This window comes from Schistocerca piceifrons, chromosome 2, assembly GCF_021461385.2.
Source record: "Schistocerca piceifrons isolate TAMUIC-IGC-003096 chromosome 2, iqSchPice1.1, whole genome shotgun sequence".
NCBI classification, from domain to species: domain Eukaryota; kingdom Metazoa; phylum Arthropoda; class Insecta; order Orthoptera; family Acrididae; genus Schistocerca; species Schistocerca piceifrons.
In genome coordinates, this window is record NC_060139.1 from 556,596,138 (window position 1) to 556,614,753 (window position 18,616).

The 18,616-nt window shown below is 41.8% G+C and overlaps 1 protein-coding gene across 3 annotated transcripts in view; it reads right to left on the reverse strand.

The window, feature by feature from the left end:
• Positions 1–18,616, reverse strand: part of LOC124776550 (alpha-1,2-mannosyltransferase ALG9) — a 144,395-nt gene that overhangs the window by 117,476 nt on the left and 8,303 nt on the right. For all 3 annotated transcript variants that reach the window (XR_007015633.1, XM_047251585.1, XM_047251586.1), the window contains one exon: positions 2,860–2,973. Coding sequence is in view for 2 of the 3 variants with exons in the window: in XM_047251585.1 (XP_047107541.1) it covers positions 2,860–2,973 (114 nt within the window). In the remaining variant the exon portion in view is untranslated. The remainder of the gene's footprint in view (positions 1–2,859; positions 2,974–18,616) is intronic.

Here is an 18,616-nt window from a genome sequence, read left to right on the forward strand (position 1 = left end):
CTCCATTCTTGATGGCTCCCGTGTACTTGCTGGCTACAATTTTAATTTTAGTATTGTTAATAATGGTACTTTTAGTCATGGTAATGGCTGGTTTACTGGTGCCATTGTAAGAACTGGTAGTAGATCAGTGTGAGCATCGCATTAAGAGCCTGGTGGATTCATTGTGTTGATTACAGGAATTGCAATGAATGAACACTGATATTTTAGTAATTTTTTATGAGGTCTCTCCCTCTCTCTCTCTCTCTCTCTCTCTCTCTCTTCGCAGTCCTTTATCTGATTCATTATGGTTAATTGAGATTAGGTTCAGTATTGAATTACTGAATCTATTTTGACATGTGTTTACTTCCACCTACTTTTTATTCAATGAGAAGTACCATGAAAAGACAGACGGAGTTGCAATGGGAAGCTCGTTGTCACCATTATTGACAGTTTGTTTACAGAAGACTTTGAGGAATGTGCCTTGGAGTTGGTGGCATTGAAACCTGCATATTTTTTTCAGATATGTAGATTATACTTTTGTTGTTTGGCCGCATGGTAGTGAGAATTTAAATTGCTGTATAGAACATCTGAATTCAATCAACCTGAATATTAATATCATTATGTAGTTGGGAAAGAATGGATCCCCCGATGTGTTGGTACATTGGAACATGCTGTTTATAGGAAATCAACTCAAATTGACTTTTTTCTACAGGTACCAACTCGCTCAGTGTGAAGGGATGCTTTGTACATTGCTTCACAGGGCTCATGTCATCTGAGACCCTGACAGTTTGTCAGCTGAGTTAGCCCATCTCAAAGCCAGCTTCCATCAGAATGGTTATAGTGAAAAAGACAAGTCAATATGCTTTGCACTATCGACCAGCCATGGACAGGTTGAGTGCTGATAATAACAATGTGTCCTTTTAGGATCCATAAAGGATGACATTGGTTTGCATTAAGGTATGTGTCCATCATATTTCTCGCAGTCATGGCATGTCATATACTGGTCAGGCCATCAAGGGCAGTGGAGAACTGGTATATTGAGCATAAGCATCACATACGCTTACAACAGCTGAGTAAATCTGTTACTACAGAACATTGTTTGCACTGATCATCCTATGGACTGTAATTTGGAGATTCTGGCATGTATTCGCAGTTACCTGAATAGTGTTATTAAGAAAGCATTGAGATTAAATTAATACATGATCTTAGAAATAGAGATTAAGGTTTTTGCTTAAATTCTGCATTGAATCCTGCTCTCTCTCTTGACAAAAACAGAGGGACAGAGCTTTGTGTGTGTGTGTGTGTGTGTGTGTGTGTGTGTGTGTGTGTGTGTTTTATATCCTTGCAAATATATTATGTATATTTCCAGCTTTCTTGCTGCATTTATGCCATGAAAATGACAGGGTGGTCACCTGTCGAAATATCAGTGGTCGTCAAGGACATCACCTGGCAACAGTCCTGTAACTTGTTTGAACATTTTATATGCTGGGAGAAACTCATGTTTCACATATTCCACAGTTGTGAGAACCTCACAGTAAATTCCTTATGTCTATTTCCACGCAAGCCTTTGATATTTTACAAGGTGTACACCCTCCTACCATCTTCTTTATTGCATTGACATGCAGTTAGGAACTTATGAAATGTACAACAAATGCTTGTTGATCTAAACTTTTGAGACTGGATTAATAAAAAATAGAAAAAAAGATAAGAACCTGGTTTTAAGCTTCAGGTGTTCTACATTGGCTCTCCCCAGGTAAGTGTAACACATGGAACATTCATACAAAAAAGTCCACTTTTGGCACATTGTTTAACTCCTGTATCACATTGCTTTGAATGCCAGTTACATTGTTGAAGCATTGACCATTCATATGAATTTCTGCACTGTTTTGTTTTGTGGTATGTTCATACTGATAGCTCAAAGTCTTGTCATCAACAATGATTTTTTCCAGAAAAAAATTGTCCCTGTTTTGGTTTCAATCCAATTGGGGCACATTGGGCATCCAAGTGTCTTCATATTTTTTCAGGAGTCAATATGTGTGGGACAAGCTTTGTACACACTCTTATTTTCTTCAAAATATTCTGGAGAATTTATTAAACAATTGATTTAGAGATGTTGTTCCATTGCGGTCTGTAACATAATGTTGATACAGTACAGTCACATGTCCACTACTTAGCACTGCAAGCTTACAGTCTGACTGTTCAAGTGCACATCCATGGTTTACAGCAGTTTGTGCAAGCTGCCACCGTCGTACTGTGCTGATGTTGCTTATACACCAGGAATAAAACCAGTCTCAGAACATTTTGGATAGATGGTGTATGATAATACTTCAGAGCTGCAGGTAGATCTCAGGATACACCAATCATGTCAGCCAAGTATATATTTAAAAATGTAAGTCATCATCAGCATCAGCAGCAGCAGCAGCAGCAGCAGCAGCAACAACACCACCAGCCAATTTACACTGATTCCCACATAAAAGCCTCCTGTAGACTTTTTTGTGCATTATTGTCTTCAGCTATACACATTTATATTGTTCTTGCATGTCTTTTAATGTCATCTACTCAGTTTCTATCAGGTCATTGTCCTGATCTTTCCTTACTCTTAGAATCCAGCAGATAATTATTTTCATTCCTCTTCCATCATTTTACTTGGCAAATGTCCTACCAACCTCCATTTCATTTTCATTAATTAATGAGGCAACTGCTCACAATTTTATTGACACTATATCTAGATGCATATGAATAACATAATGTATTTCAGCAAGGGATAAGCTTTTCATTAGAACTACACATAAAAACAGTGATGATTCATTCACGTTTTGAGTATATTAAGAGAAATACTACATACGTTCAAATGCAACATTTGTTCTAATTTTTACTCACATTGAAAAGGTAGAGGGCAGGAATGCTGTGCTAGAAATAAACATTCCTGCACTAAATATCATAAATGCCAACATAAGACGACCAATCTGGACTCCAAATTCACGGCAAACGCTCCTGAAAAGGAAAATCCACAACTAAAACACAAACATGAATTAAATTTTAGCTTGTCACTCTTAAATATTGGCTTATTATCCCTTAACGAAATGGTATACTCAATGATAAGTGTGAAATGTTACAAAACTTCTATGAATTAAAATATAAAAAGATGCTTGATTGGGGAAAAGTTATAACTCTTATTGTTTCTTCATGTTTCTTGCCATTAATATATATTCTTACACTTACTACTGATTTTTTTCTTTTCTTTGTTTATAATTCACAACATATCATGACTGACTTAATCTTTTTTGCATGACATTTCAACTGATAACAGAGCTTGTTTCTCTCACATTCAATGTCTCACTTGCTGACAGAGAGAGAGAGAGAGAGAGAGAGAGAGAGAGAGAGATCCTAGAAAACCCAAAACCATCAAAAAGAGACAGTCCAGAATGAATCTTTGATTCCGAAGCAGTGTGTGAAGTGTTCTGAAATTTCCTGGCAGATTAAAATTGTTTGCAGACTGGGTCTCAAACCTGAAACCTTACCTTTCACAAGAGAAATGGCTCAGTCACAACACAGAGGAATCTTTCCAGAATGAATCTTTCAGTGTGCAGTGGAGTTGCATCTTTTTGAAACTTCCTGGCACATTAGAGTTGTTATGCCATTTCTCCATAATAGCATTTCTTTCAGTAGTGCTAGACACACAAGGTCTGTGGGAGAGCTTCTGTAAATTTTGCAATATGAGAGAGAGGTATGACAGAAGTAAAACCAAGCGGACAGGTCATGAGTCATGCCTGTATATCTCAGTTAGCAGAGCACCAGCTGTGAAAGGCATAGTTTTGGGTTCGAGTCTCTGGCAGCACAAAGTTTTAGTCTGCCATACAGTTTCAAAACAGACAACATGATGCTGCTGAGTGAATGATTTGTTCTGGAAACAAACCCCTGCACTGTGGCTTTCCCATTTCTCAGCAACATCCTTCACTGCAGGTGTACTGGTACCATTAGGTACACAAGAAAACTTCTATGATTTTTAGAAAGTAGGAGAGGGGTACTGGTCAAATTAAAGCTGTGGTGGTGAGTTATGAGTTGTGCCTTGATAGCTCAGTTAGTGAAGCATTGCCAACAAAGGATAAGGTTCTGGATTCAAGTCCCAGGCCACCATAATGTTTCAATCTGCCATGAAGTTTCAAATACAAATATGGGGAAGAAACAGTCTTGGTTGCAGGGTTGTAAGTATTATTTATTTACCAATGACACATTTCGTCTGATTCAAGCATCTTCAGATTGGGTGATATTAGATAATGTTAGTTTTCAAATAGAAATATGTAGCATACAAAATATCCCATGTGCCTAACACCATCTAACATCAGCCAATCTGATGATTCCTGAATCAGATGAAACATGTCACTGATAAATAAATAACAATTACAACCCTGCAACCAAGACTGCTTGTTTCTTCATCATAAATTACTGGTTGCTGTACCATCCCTACTATGAGTTGGAAAAAGTTTTCAAATAGAAATATGTTTTGATTTCTCCTGTTCTATATCAGGCTGTTCCAGCACTACCACATGAAGCAAGAGCATACACAGGCCCCTGTCAGCTTGTCACAGCCAGATGCAGCTAGTATATGCTACCTGTAAGGCAGCCCTAATGCATGTGTTCTGCACATGCAAGAGGTGCTTGGCCATCCCTGCCAGCTGGATCTCTGCCAGGGCATCTACAATCACACACACTACAGCCAGATTCTGTCACTACCAGCCCCTCAGTTGCTAGCCCACCCTTTCCCACAGGTGCCCAGCAGCATGTGGGCTGGCAATCACACCTGAACAGCCTGTTCTATAGCATATCACCACAATTGTCTATATTTACATACATGAGTAACTGAATTAGTCATTTGTCTTGTGGCATATAGCAGCTCTATCATCCTGTTGACGGCAACAGTGCATCACTGCATGGTTCTCACATGAGACACCAAGCATGTTGCCAAGCCATCCGAACCTACGAAAACTCCACTTCTGCCCACAAATCATGGAGTTTGCTATTGTCCAAATCACGCATATCTAGCGTGACAGTTTCCCAGAAGCAAAAACTAGAAAGAGGTCGTATGACCTGATTAGCACATACAAGTTCATTCATGACTGTGGACTGATACACGAACGATTATGATGCAGTTAGGGAGAAATGGAGTTGATGTATTGTCTTGCTGAAAGTAGATTACCTGTTGGCTGCTGTAAACAAGCAAAGATACACATAATATCAGGAAACAGGTCCTGCCCATTTGCCAGTGAGTTGCTGGTACACATATCAGTGGCCTTATTTCATCTTGTGTAAGTATCCTACACACAAGAACACATCCACTGCCTAACTAAACAGTACCATGTTGCCAAGTGAGTGGCAACACCCCACATGTAGTTTTCAACATATCATATCCTGCCATTGATTTCATCCATTGTCTACTGTAGCTCATTAGTCTAGGTAACTTTTACCCATGCTTCAAGGGTGCAATAGTGGAGTTCCTGTGGATACACCAATCTCCATTCCCAGTAACATGTGCTGAGTACAGGTGCACAAATAAGGTATAAGAAGATGGTGATTCAACATGTCATAGCTGTTCACCAGTTACTGTCACCTATAATTGGATTGGAGAGTGGTTTCCTGCATGATGCCCCATCTATCTGTTGTTAAAATCTGTGACATTCAATGGTGACACCTCTGATCAAAACATTGTTTCTCACAACAAATGAATCTAATAGCACCACCTTTCTCTGAACTGAGATCCTAAAGGTACTCGTACAGTCTCAATGGGGACAAGTAGAAAGATAAGTGCCTCCATGCCCACAGAGTCAGGGTATGACACACATTTGAAACCCACAATTGTTGTGTTGATATTGAACTTGTTCACTCTGGCCTTACTGACACACTGATGGCCAGTATCTGGTACGATTACATCTTATTCACAACTGCTCCATTTCCAATGTTAATGGGATGACATTTCTCTCTTTAAACCAATGTTTCTCTATTTGCCTCCCATCAAAAGTAGCCTGAAAGCTAAAATGACTTAATATTTTCACTCTTAGCTTCAATATTTCACATTCTCCTGATAAATACAGAATTGAGGTCAATGTCTACCTTTTTATACAGGGGATGCAGAACTCCATCTAAGTGAAGTGTGTTATTTAGAGAACACAGATCCAAAATAGTCTTTCCCGAAATACCTTGCAAAGTGGGGATGGTAAAGAGGTGTGGTAATATGGAGGCAAAAATAGGGCAGGGAAGTACTAGGAGGTGGAGAGGGAGACAGATGGCTCTCAATGGCAGTGATTGGATTATTAATGGAAATAAAATATGTGGAGGGAGGGGGGGGGAGAGAGGGGGAGAGAGAGAGAGGGGAGGGGCAGGGGGAGAGGGGGAGGGAGGAGGGGGGAGAGAGGGGGGGAGGGGGGAGGGAGGGAGTAAGAGCAAGAGAGGATAGGTGTCAGGGGAAGGATAGTCATGAGTATTGGAAGATATTAGTGTGATCTTCAACATCACTTCCCTTAAACTGTATTGTTGGAGACTACTGAACATGAGTTGGGTGCTTTTTTTTCCACTAATTCCTCTCCTGTGCCCACCTCTTCATCTCAGAGTAGCACTTGCAACCTACATCCTCAGTTATTTGATTGATGTATTCCAATCTGTGTCTTCCTCACAGTTTTTTTCCCCCTCTACAGCTCCCTCTAGTACCATGGAAGTCATTCCCTGATGTCTTAACAGATGTTCTATCATCCTGTCCCTTCTCCTTGTCAGTGTTTTCCACATATTCCGTTCCTCTTCAGTTCTGTGCAGAACCTCCGCATTCCTTACCTTACCAGTCCACATAGTTGGCAACATTCTCCTGTAGCACCACATCTCAAATACTTTGATTCTCTTCTGTTCTGGCTTTGCCACAGTCCATCTTTCACTACCATACAAGGCTGGGCTTCAGATGTACATTCTCTGAAATCTTTTCCTCAAATTACGGTCTCTGTTTGATAGTAGTAGATTTCTCTTGGCCAGGACTGCCCTTTTATCCAGTGCCAGTCTGCTTTTGATGTCCTCTTTGCCCCATCCGTCATAAGTTATTTTGCTATGTAGGTAGCAGAATTCCTTAACTTCGTCTACTTCATGACCATCAATCCTGATGTTAAGTTTCTTGCTGTTCTCATTCCTGCTACTTCTAATTACTTTTGTCTTTCTTTGATTTACTCTCAATCCAAATTCTGTGCCCATTAGATTGCTCACTCCCTTCAGCATACCATATAATTCTTCTTCACTTTCACTCAGGGCAGCAATGTCATCAGAAAAATCGTATTATTGATATCCTGTCACCTTGTATTTTAATTCACTCCTGAATCTTTCTTTTATTTCCATCATCATCGCATCTTCAATGTACAGATTGAACAGTAAAGGGGAACACACCCCTCCCCCCCCCCCCCACACACACACACACACACACACACACATACGTGCTCACGCAACTCACACACAAGTGACTGCAGTCTCTGGCAGGTGAAGCCACACTAGCTTCAGCTGAAAGAGACTGCAGTCATGTGTGTGCGAGTTGCGTTTTGTGTGTGTGTGTGTCTGTGTGTGTGTGTGTGTGTGTGTGTGTGTGTGTGTGGAGGAGGGGGGGGGGGGAGAAGGCGGAGGGGGCTCTTATTTTCGATGTTGGCTGAAAGCTTATTTATTTGTTACTGTCTTTTTGTTGTGCCTGTGTGGGACTCAGCATCTCCCCTATTTTTCTCAGAATTTCGAACAGCCGCCACCATTTTACATTTTCGAACACTTCTTCCAAGTCAACAAATCCTATGAACGTGTCTTCATTTTTCTTTAGTCTTGCTTCCATTATCAACCGCAATGTCAGAATTGCCTCTCTGGTGCCTTCACCTTTCCTAAAGCATAGCTGATTGTCATCTAGCACATCTTCAATTTTCTTTTCATTCTTCTGTATATTATTCTTGTCACCAACTTGTATGCATGAGCTGCTAAGCTCATTGGGCAATAATTCTCGCACTTGTCAGCTCTTGCAGTCTTTGGAATTGTGTGGATGATATTTCTCTGAAAGTCAGATGGTATGTCGTCAGACTTATGCATTCCACACACCAATGTGAATAATTGCTCTGTTGCCGCTCCTCCCAATGATTTTAGAAATTCTGATGGAATGTTATTTATCCATTCTGCCTTATTTGATCTTAAGTCCTCCAATGCTCTCTTAAATTATTATTCTAATACTGGATTCCCTGTCTCTTCTAAATAGACTCCTGTTTCTTCTTCTATCACATTAGACAACTCTTACCTCTCATAGAGGCCTTCAATGTACTCTTTCCACCTATTCACTCTCTTCCCTGAATTTAAAAGTGGAATTCCCATTGCACTCTTACATTGCTTCTAATATCACAGATGATTGTTTTGACTTTCCAGTATGCAGAGTCGTTCCTTCTAACAATTATATCTTTTTTGATTTCGTCACATTCTTCACGCAGCCATTTTGTCTTAGCTTCACTTTACTTTCTACTTATTTCATTCCCCAGGGACTTGATTTCTGTATTCCTGTACTTCCCTGAACATTTTTGTACTTCCTTCTTTCATTGATGAAACCCTGTGGCTAAGCATGCCTTGGTGCACGGCCAGCACATCTTGGCACAGTGTTACACCGTCCGGGTTATCTGGATACTTCCCACCAACACCAACCTATCTGAACTCCGGAGATGGGAACTTGCTCTTCAATATATCCTCTCTTCCCGTTACCCACCAGGCCTCAATCTCTGCTAATTTAAAGTTGCCGCCACTCATACCTCACCTGTCATTCAACATCATCTTTGCCTCTGCACTTCCGCCTCGACTGACATCTCTGCCCAAACTCTTTGTCTTTAAATATGTCTGCTTGTGTCTGTATATGTGTGGATGGATATGTGTGTGTGTTACCCCTAAGGTAAGTCTTTCTGCTCCCGGGATTGGAATGACTCCTTGACTCCTTACCCTCTCCCTTAAAACCCACATCCTTTCGTCTTTCCCTCTCCTTCCCTCTTTCCTGATGAGGCAACAGTTTGTTGCGAAAGCTTGAATTTTGTGTGTATGTTTGTGTTTGTTTGTGTGTCTATCGACCTGCCAGCGCTTTCGTTTGGTAAGTCACATCATCTTTGTTTTTAGAAGTACTTCTTCTGTTACACATGGTTTCTTCACAGTTACCTTCTTTGTACCTATAATTTTCTTGCCAACTTCTGTGACTGCCCTTTCTAAAGATTTTCATTCCTCTCCAATTGGGCTGCCTACGGAGCTATTCCTTATTACCATATCTATAGTCTTAGGGAACGTCAAACATGTCCTGTCATCCCTTAGTACCTCTGTATCCCACTTTTTTGTGTATTGATTCTTCTTGATTATCTTTTGAACTTCAGCCTGCTCTTTATCACTACTGCAGTGTGATCTGAGTCTATATCTGCTCCTGGGTATGCCTTACAATCCAATATCTGATGTCGGAATCTCTGCCTGACCATGATGTAATCTAACTGGAATCTTCCCGTATTACCCGGCCTTTTTCAAGTATCCTCCTCCTCTTGTGATTATTGAACAGAATATTTGCTATTACTAGCTGAAATTTATTACAGAACTCAAACAGTCCTTCTCCTCTCTCATTCCTTGTCCCAAGCTCATATTCTCCAGTAACCTTTTCTTATACTCCTTCCCCTACAATTGCACCCTCATGGCTATTAAGATTTTCATTTCCCTTTATGTACCATATTACCCTTTCAACATCCTCATTTACTTTCTTCGTCTCTTCAGCTTGTGACATCAGCATCTATACCTGAGCTGTCATTGTAAGTGTTGGTTTGGTGTCAATTCTGACAATAACAACCCTATCACTGAACTCTTCACTGTAACACACTCTTTGCCCTACCTTTCTATTCATAATGAATCCTTCTCCCATTATATCATTTCCTGTTGCTTTTGATATTAACCTACACTCATCTGACCAAAAATCCCTGACTTCTTTCCATTTCACTTCACTGTCTCCTACTATATCTAGATTGAGTCTTTGCATTTCCCTTTTCAGATTTTCTACCACATTCAAGCTTCTGAGATTCCACACCCTGACTTGTGGAATGTTATCATTTCATTGATTATTCAACATTTTTGTCATGGTCACCTCCCCCTTGGCAGTCCCCTCCCAGAGATCTGAATGGGGGGCTATTCCTGATTCTTTTGGCAATGGAGAGATCATCATGAGACTTTACCAGTTACGGGCCATATGTCCTGTGGAAATACATTATATGTCTTTAATTCAGTGGTTTCCATTGCCTTCTGCATCCTCATGCATCATTACTGATTCTTCCGCCTTTAGGGGCAGTTTCCCACCCCAAGGACAAGAGAGTGCCCTGAGCCTCTGTTCACTCCCCTGAGCCTCTGTTCACTCCTCTGCTGTATCTGATACTGCCTTTGGCAGAATGAGGGTGACTTCTCAAGCCAGAAGCCTTCAGCTGCCAATGCTGATTATTAATCAAAATTTACGCGGGGATGGGTTTCAAAGCACCATGAAAGAGAAGTAAAATGATATTGCCAGAGTGTAAACTGTGCCGTATGATTCCTATGGACAAACAAATGAGTGAAAAACTGAAGTCTTCACAGAACAGAAGACATAACCAAAAATTCATAGGGTCTGTTCTGTATTTGACCCTCCCCTCACATTTCACACACTTTCTGTTCTTCCTATATATTCTCATGGTCTTCTGTTCATTATCTGACATTTGCCATTGTTTTCACAACTTCTCAGTCATACTCCTCTCACAATATTATTATATTCTCATCTTAAGATATGTTCTTCACAACCAACTGGCATGCACAATTGTAGTCATAACGTTTTAATATCGTTTGTCAGTAATTTGGATCATTTTACAATTATACAAGATCTGACAGCCTAATACGTGGAAAATACAAGACATACTGAAATGTTACAAGCCATCTGGCTTGCCTCCTTCCGTTCATAAACTAACACTATCTGCTCCTTGTCACAACTGGAAATTGCGGGACACATGATTCTCACCACTTTATTTAACTCTGACTACTGTACTTGATACTGAGTAAGGTATTTGTTAAAAAATTGCAGGGGTTGTCTGTCTGAACTAACGTCGCTTCAGCTGAGGCACACAGCACCGGGAATAAAGATGCACTCCGCTCACCACTCAGAGAATTAAGTCTCTTACACGGGTGGCACAACCACTCGAGCGAGGGTTGCGGGACTCTCGTGTCACTCAAAGGAGGATAGGATGTTTGTTGTTATGGCATATGGTACTGTCTGGTGCCTGGCTACAGGTTTTGAATCTTAAGGGTTGGCTCACCACCTGATAACATCTGGAGAGTCCTTACTATTCTTGAAGAGACGTGGCTTGCTGCTGTGGTAACAGGACCTGGTGGAGCTCCCATTTTGTTTGCTTAGCACGTTGGAAATTCTGAGTTGTATAAACAATGTTCTGATTTGTCTATCAACTCTTGACATCAGGTGGGAATTTCTGCAACAAACTTTGAGATCTTATTGGCCCTCTACCTGATATACACGGAGATGATAAAAGTCATGGAATAGTGATACGGACACACACAGATGGCGGTAGTACCACATTCACACGGTATGAAAGGGCAGTGCAATGGCAGAGCTGTCATTTCCACCCAAATGATTCATATGAAAAGGTTTCCAATGTGATTATGACCATATAATGGGAATCAACATACTTTGAACATGGAATGGTAGTTGGAACTTGAGGCATGGGACATCCCATTTCGGAAATCGTTATGAAATTCAGTATTTGGAGATCCATAATTTCAAAAGTGTGATGGGAATACCAAATTTCAGGCATTAACTCTCAACATAGACAACACAGGGGCCGGCATTCATCACTTAATGACTGAGAGCAGTAGCATGTGCGACGCACTGACAATGCTAACAGACAAGCAACACCGTCGCAGTAACTGCAGAGATCAGTGTGAGACACATGACAAACATATCCGTTATGACAGTGTGGTGAAATTAGACACTGATGGTCTATGGTCGCCGACGACCGATGCGAGTGCCTTTGCTAACAGCGCAACATCACCTGCAGAACTTCTATTGGGCTTGTGGCCATATCGGAAGGACCCTAGAGGACTGGAAAACCATGACCTGCTCATATGAGTCCTGATTACAGTTGGTAAGCGCTGATGGTAGGGTTCAAGAGTGGTGCAGACTCCACAATGCCATGAATCTAAGTTGTCAGCAAAGTACTGTCAAGCTGGTGGTGGCTCCATAATGGTGTGGCTGTGTTTAAATGAAATGGACTTGGTCCTCCAGTCATCTAAACTGATCACTGACTGGAAATGGTTTTGTTTTGCTATCTGGAGACTATTTGCAGCCATTCATGGACTTCATGTTTGCAAATGACGATGGAATTTTTATCGATGCACCATCTCACTGTGCCTGAACCACAATTGTTCCCAATTGGTTTGAAGAACAGTCTGGTCAATTTGAGTGAATGATTTGGCAACCCATTGAAAATTTATCAGACTTAACTGAAAGGTCAGTTCATGCACGAAATCCTGTGCCAGTAACGATTCCACAGTTATGGACAGCTATAGAGGGAGGCCCCCCCCCCCCCCCACAACTAACCCTGGACCTTACTGTTGGTGGGGAGGCTTGTGTGCCTCAATGACACAGATAGTCATGCTGTAGGTGCAACCACAACAGAGAGGTATTGTTGGGAGGCCACACAAACATGTGGTTCCTGAAGAGGGACAGCAGCCTTTTCAGTATGTGCAGGGGGCAACATCAACCCAAAAGGCCTTGCTGTGCTGGTACGGCTGACAGCAAGGGGAAACTACAGTTGTAATTTTTCCCGAGGGCTTGCAGCTCTACTGTATGGTTAAATGATGATGGCATCCTCTTGGGTAAATGTGAAGTGTGGAATGTCAGATCCCTTACTTGCCCAGGTAGGCTAGAAAATTTTAAAATGGAAACAAATAGGTTTAAGTTAAATATAGTGGGAGTTAGTGAAATTCAGAGGCAGGAGGAATAGATCTCCTGGTCAGGTGAATACAGATTATAAATACAAAATCAAATAGGGGTAATGCACGAGTAGGTCTAATAGTGAATAAAAAAGTAGGTACTCAGGTAAGCTACTATGAACAGCATAGTGAATGCATTATTGTAACGAAGACAGACACAAAGCCCACACCCACCACAGTAGTACAAGTTCATATGCCAACTAGCTCCGCAGATGATGAAGAGACTGAAGAAATATAAGATAAAATAAATTATTCACATAGTAAAGGAAAACAAAAATTTAATAGTCATGGGGGACTGAAATTTGATAGCTGGAAAAGGAAAAGTAGGAAAAATAGTAGGTGAATATGGACTGGAGAAATGGTTTGAAAGAGGAAGCTGCCTGGTAGAATTTTGTACAGAGCACAACTTAATCATAGCCAACACTTGGTTTAAGTATCATGAAAGAAGGTTGTATATGTGAAAGAGGCCTGGAGACACTGGAAGGTTTCAGATAGATTATAGAATGGTAAGACAGAGATTTAGGAACCAGGTTTTAAATTGTAAGACATTTCCAGTGGCAGATGTGGTCTCTGACCACAATTTATTGGTTATGAACAGTAGATCAGGGGTGGGCAAATAGTGGCCCGCAGGCCCCATGTGGCCCGCGGAGGGGTTTTATGTGGCCCGCCAAGACATTTACAAAAATCATAGGAAAAACAAAATTTCCCTTCCCCGGGCGACTAACAAAATCCACGAGCGTCTGCGCTACTTGGTAGTGCGTACTACCGACAATGAACCTAGCTGCATGTGGGCATGGTGGATTATGGGAGCACTACCATCAGCCACCACGGGCACGGAAAAAAACACTGTGCATCCTCCTACTGGCGCAAATTTATGCTCCGCGCGGTGGCTGATGGGAGCGCTGTATTTCCCCTGCGCCGAGTGAACAGTACGACGTTCAGAGCAATTTTCTTCTTTTTTGGGTGGTTTACTTGTGTTTTGTCTGTGTAGCTGTACAATGCAATTTTTTTTTTTACTTCAGTGCAATCACGACTCCTAAGAAGAAGCGTAAAGTCAGTGATAAGTGCCGTCTGTTTAATGAAGACTGGACGACCAAATATTTCTTTATTGATACAGGAAATAAAGCCGCACGCTTACTATGCCATGATACAGTTGCCATATTCAAGGAGTACAATCTGAAATGACATCACGAAACAAAACACAGTGACTTTGGCTGCAAACTTTCAGATGAAGAACGAAAAATAAAAGCAGCGGAGTTCATGAAACACTTGAAGAAGCAACAAGCGTTATGTACGAAGCAAACACCACTTCAAAATAGTGCTACAGATGCAAGTTTCATGGTCGCCTATAACCTTGTTAAATGAAACAAACCTTTTTCGGATAGGGTTTTCACTGGCAATGGATGAAAGACAGATATTGAAGATACTGCACAAGTACTCATCTTTATCCGTGGAATTAATGAACATTTCGTCATCACCGAGGAATTACTTGGTATAGTATCCATGAAAGATAGAACCACTGGTCAGGACTTGTTAGAACGTGTTGTTAATTGTGTGGAAACAAGTGGCTTATCCTGGAACAAAATGGTAATCATTACAGCAGATGGGGCCAGAGCTTTCTGTGAGAAAAATATAGGTATGGTGAAACTTTTAAAAAACAAGTTCCAAGCCGAAGACACAGACAGCGATATTTTGGATTTTCATTGTATTTTACATCAGGAAAGCCTCTGTAAGACTGCACTAGACTTAAAGCATGTGGTAGATCCTGTTGTTGGTGTTGTGAACACAATCAGAGCAAGGGCACTCCATCACAGACAGTTCAAATCTCTTCTTGAGGTGGGGACAGAACATGAAGATGTAATTTACCATAACAGTGTGAGGTGGTTGAGCTTGGGCAAAGTACTAAAAAAGTCTGGGCATTACAGAATGAAAATATTTTATTTCTGGACACTAAGGAGATATCTCATGATTTTGTTTCAAAAATAGGATGTGAAGAGTGGAGATATGAGATGATGTTTGCAGCTGATATTTTTGAAAAACTGAATGAGCTGAATGTGACATTGCAGGGAAAGGGGTTGTTTGCTCATGCAATGTGGACATATGTCAAAGCATTTAAAACAAAACTAGGTCTGTTTGCAAGGCAAGCAAATGAAGGCAAATTTTCTCATTTCCCTTTACTAGGGAACCAGAAAGCACCTGGAAGTGTTTCAGCTAAGATTAGGGATTATCTGCAGAGTTTAGAGGCTGAGTTTACTACAAGATTTCAGGATTTTAAGAAAATTGATCCTCAATTTAATGTTTTATCGTATCCCATCACTGCTGATATTGACACCGCATCACAGGAGCTGCAACTTTAACTGATTGACATGCAGGCAGATCATGCAGTGAAAGAAATGTTTAGTGCTGTAATTTTAGTTGACTTTTATAAATCTTTGTCAGCTGAAAGATTTCCATGTAACAAGAAATTTGCAGGCAAAATGTTCTCCAAATTTGGATCACCGTATATTTATGAACAAAGTTTTTCTTGCTTGAAAATCAACAAGAGCAAAAACCGAACTTGTTTAACAGACAGTAATTTGCAGGTTGTGATGAGAATATCAACTAGCAGTCTGACTCCTGATTTAAAAAAAATTGTGATAGGATGCATTTGCCCCGTTAAACTTGTTTTAAAATTTAATGTACTTGGAGATGATACTAAATTAGCAAAATAAATGAAATTGAACACAAATATCTTATTTGAGGATGTCAGAAGGAAAGTGACTTTAGTCTTACCAAAATTATAAGAAGTATACTTATACCCCTTTGCTTCCCACTCTTTCATTTATATCTAATGATTTTTATGATACCTACACTCCTGGAAATTGAAATAAGAACACCGTGAATTCATTGTCCCAGGAAGGGGAAACTTTATTGACACATTCCTGGGGTCAGATACATCACATGATCACACTGACAGAACCACAGGCACATAGACACAGGCAACAGAGCATGCACAATGTCGGCACTACTACAGTGTATATCCACCTTTCGCAGCAATGCAGACTGCTATTCTCCCATGGAGACGATCGTAGAGATGCTGGATGTAGTCCTGTGGAATGGCTTGCCATGCCATTTCCACCTGGCGCCTCAGTTGGACCAGCGTTCGTGCTGGACGTGCAGACCGCGTGAGACGACGCTTCATCCAGTCCCAAACATGCTCAATGGGGGACAGATCCGGAGATCTTGCTGGCCAGGGTAGTTGACTTACACCTTCTAGAGCACGTTGGGTGGCACGGGATACATGCGGACGTGCATTGTCCTGTTGGAACAGCAAGTTCCCTTGCCGGTCTAGGAATGGTAGAACGATGGGTTCGATGACGGTTTGGATGTACCGTGCACTATTCAGTGTCCCCTCGACGATCACCAGTGGTGTACGGCCAGTGTAGGAGATCGCTCCCCACACCACGATGCCGGGTGTTGGCCCTGTGTGCCTCGGTCGTATGCAGTCCTGATTGTGGCGCTCACCTACACGGCGCCAAACACGCATACGACCATCATTGGCACCAAGGCAGAAGCGACTCTCATCGCTGAAGACGACACGTCTCCATTCGTCCCTCCATTCACGCCTGTCGCGACACCACTGGAGCCGGGCTGCACGATGTTGGGGCGTGAGCGGAAGACGGCCTAACGGTGTGCGGGACCGTAGCCCAGCTTCATGGAGACGGTTGCGAATGGTCCTCGCCGATACCCCAGGAGCAACAGTGTCCCTAATTTGCTGGGAAGTGGCGGTGCGGTCCCCTACGGCACTGCGTAGGATCCTACGGTCTTGGCGTGCATCCGTGCGTCGCTGCGGTCCGGTCCCAGGTCGACGGGCACGTGCACCTTCCGCCGACCACTGGCGACAACATCGATGTACTGTGGAGACCTCACGCCCCACGTGTTGAGCAATACGGCGGTACGTCCACCCGGCCTCCCGCGTGCCCACTATACGCCCTCGCTCAAAGTCCGTCAACTGCACATACGGTTCACGTCCACGCTGTCGCGGCATGCTACCAGTGTTAAAGACTGCGATGGAGCTCCGTATGCCACGGCAAACTGGCTGACACTGACGGCGGCGGTGCACAAATGCTGCGCAGCTAGCGCCATTCGACAGCCAACACCGCGGTTCCTGGTGTGTCCGCTGTGCCGTGCGTGTGATCATTGCTTGTACAGCCCTCTCGCAGTGTCCGGAGCAAGTATGGTGGGTCTGACACACCGGTGTCAATGTGTTCTTTTTTCCATTTCCAGGAGTGTATTATGAAATGTAAAGCTAACTAATCAATGAATTTTAACGCTTTCACTGCTACACCCGAAATTGCAACTCGTTGTGTGATATGTGATCAGAAATAGAGAAAACTTGCATTTTCCCACGTGGAATGTTTCCTTCTATTATATATATATATACACACACACACAAAGATGAGGTGACTTACCGAACGAAAGCGCTGGCAGGTCGATAGGTAAGTCACCTCATCTTTGTTTTTATATATATAATTTTTCCCACGTGGAATGTTTCCCTCTATATATATATGGCATTACAAGTGAAAAGTTTATAAGGTGCGGCCCTCCGCTAACCTCTGTGTCTATAATGTGGCCCCCAAGCCAAAACAATTGCCCACCCCTGCAGTACATTAAAACTGAAGAAATTGTAAAAAGGCAGAAATTTAAGGAGATGGGACCTGGATAAACCAGTAGAACTAGAGGTTGTAGAGAGTTTCAGAGGGAGCATTTGGGAATGACTGCAAGATCAGGGGAAAGGAATACAGTAGAAGAAGAATGGGTAGCTTTGAAAGATGAAATAGTATAGATGGCAGGGGATAAAGAAGGTAAAAAGATGAGGGCTTGTAGAAATCTTTGGGTAACACAAGATATATGGAGTTTAATTGATAAAAGGAGAAAAGATACAAATGCAGTGAATGAAGCAGGCGAAAGGGAATACAAACGTCTAAAAAATGAGGTTCACAGGAAGTGCAAAATGGGTGAGCAGGAATGGCTACAGGACAAATGTAAGGATTTAGAAGCATGTATCACTAGTGGAAAGATAGATGCCGCCTATAGGAAAATTAAAGAGACCTTTGGATAAAAGAAAACCACCTGTATGAATATCAAGAGCTCAGATGGAAAATCAGTCCTAAGCAAAGAAGGGAAAGCAGAAAGGTGGAAGGAGTATACAGAGGGTCTATATAAGGGAGATGTACTTGAGGGCCATATTATGGAAATGGAAGAGAACATAGATGAAGGTGAAATGGGAGATGTGATACTGCGTAAAGAACTTGACAAAGTACTGAAAGACCTAACTCAAAACAAGGCCCCTAGAGAAGACAACATTTCATTAGAAATATTGATAGCCTTGGGAGAGCCAGCCATGACAAAACTCTTCCACCTGGTGAGCAAGATGTATGAGACAGGTGAAGCACCCTCATACTTCAAGAAGAATACAATAAATACAGTTCCAAAGAAAGCAGGTGTTAACAGGTATTAAAATTAAAGTCGCGTTTTCTAACATGAGTTCTTTACAGAAGGATGGAAAAACTGGTAGAAGAAGACCTTGGGGAAGATAAGTCTGGATTCCAAAGAACGTGGGAACATGCGA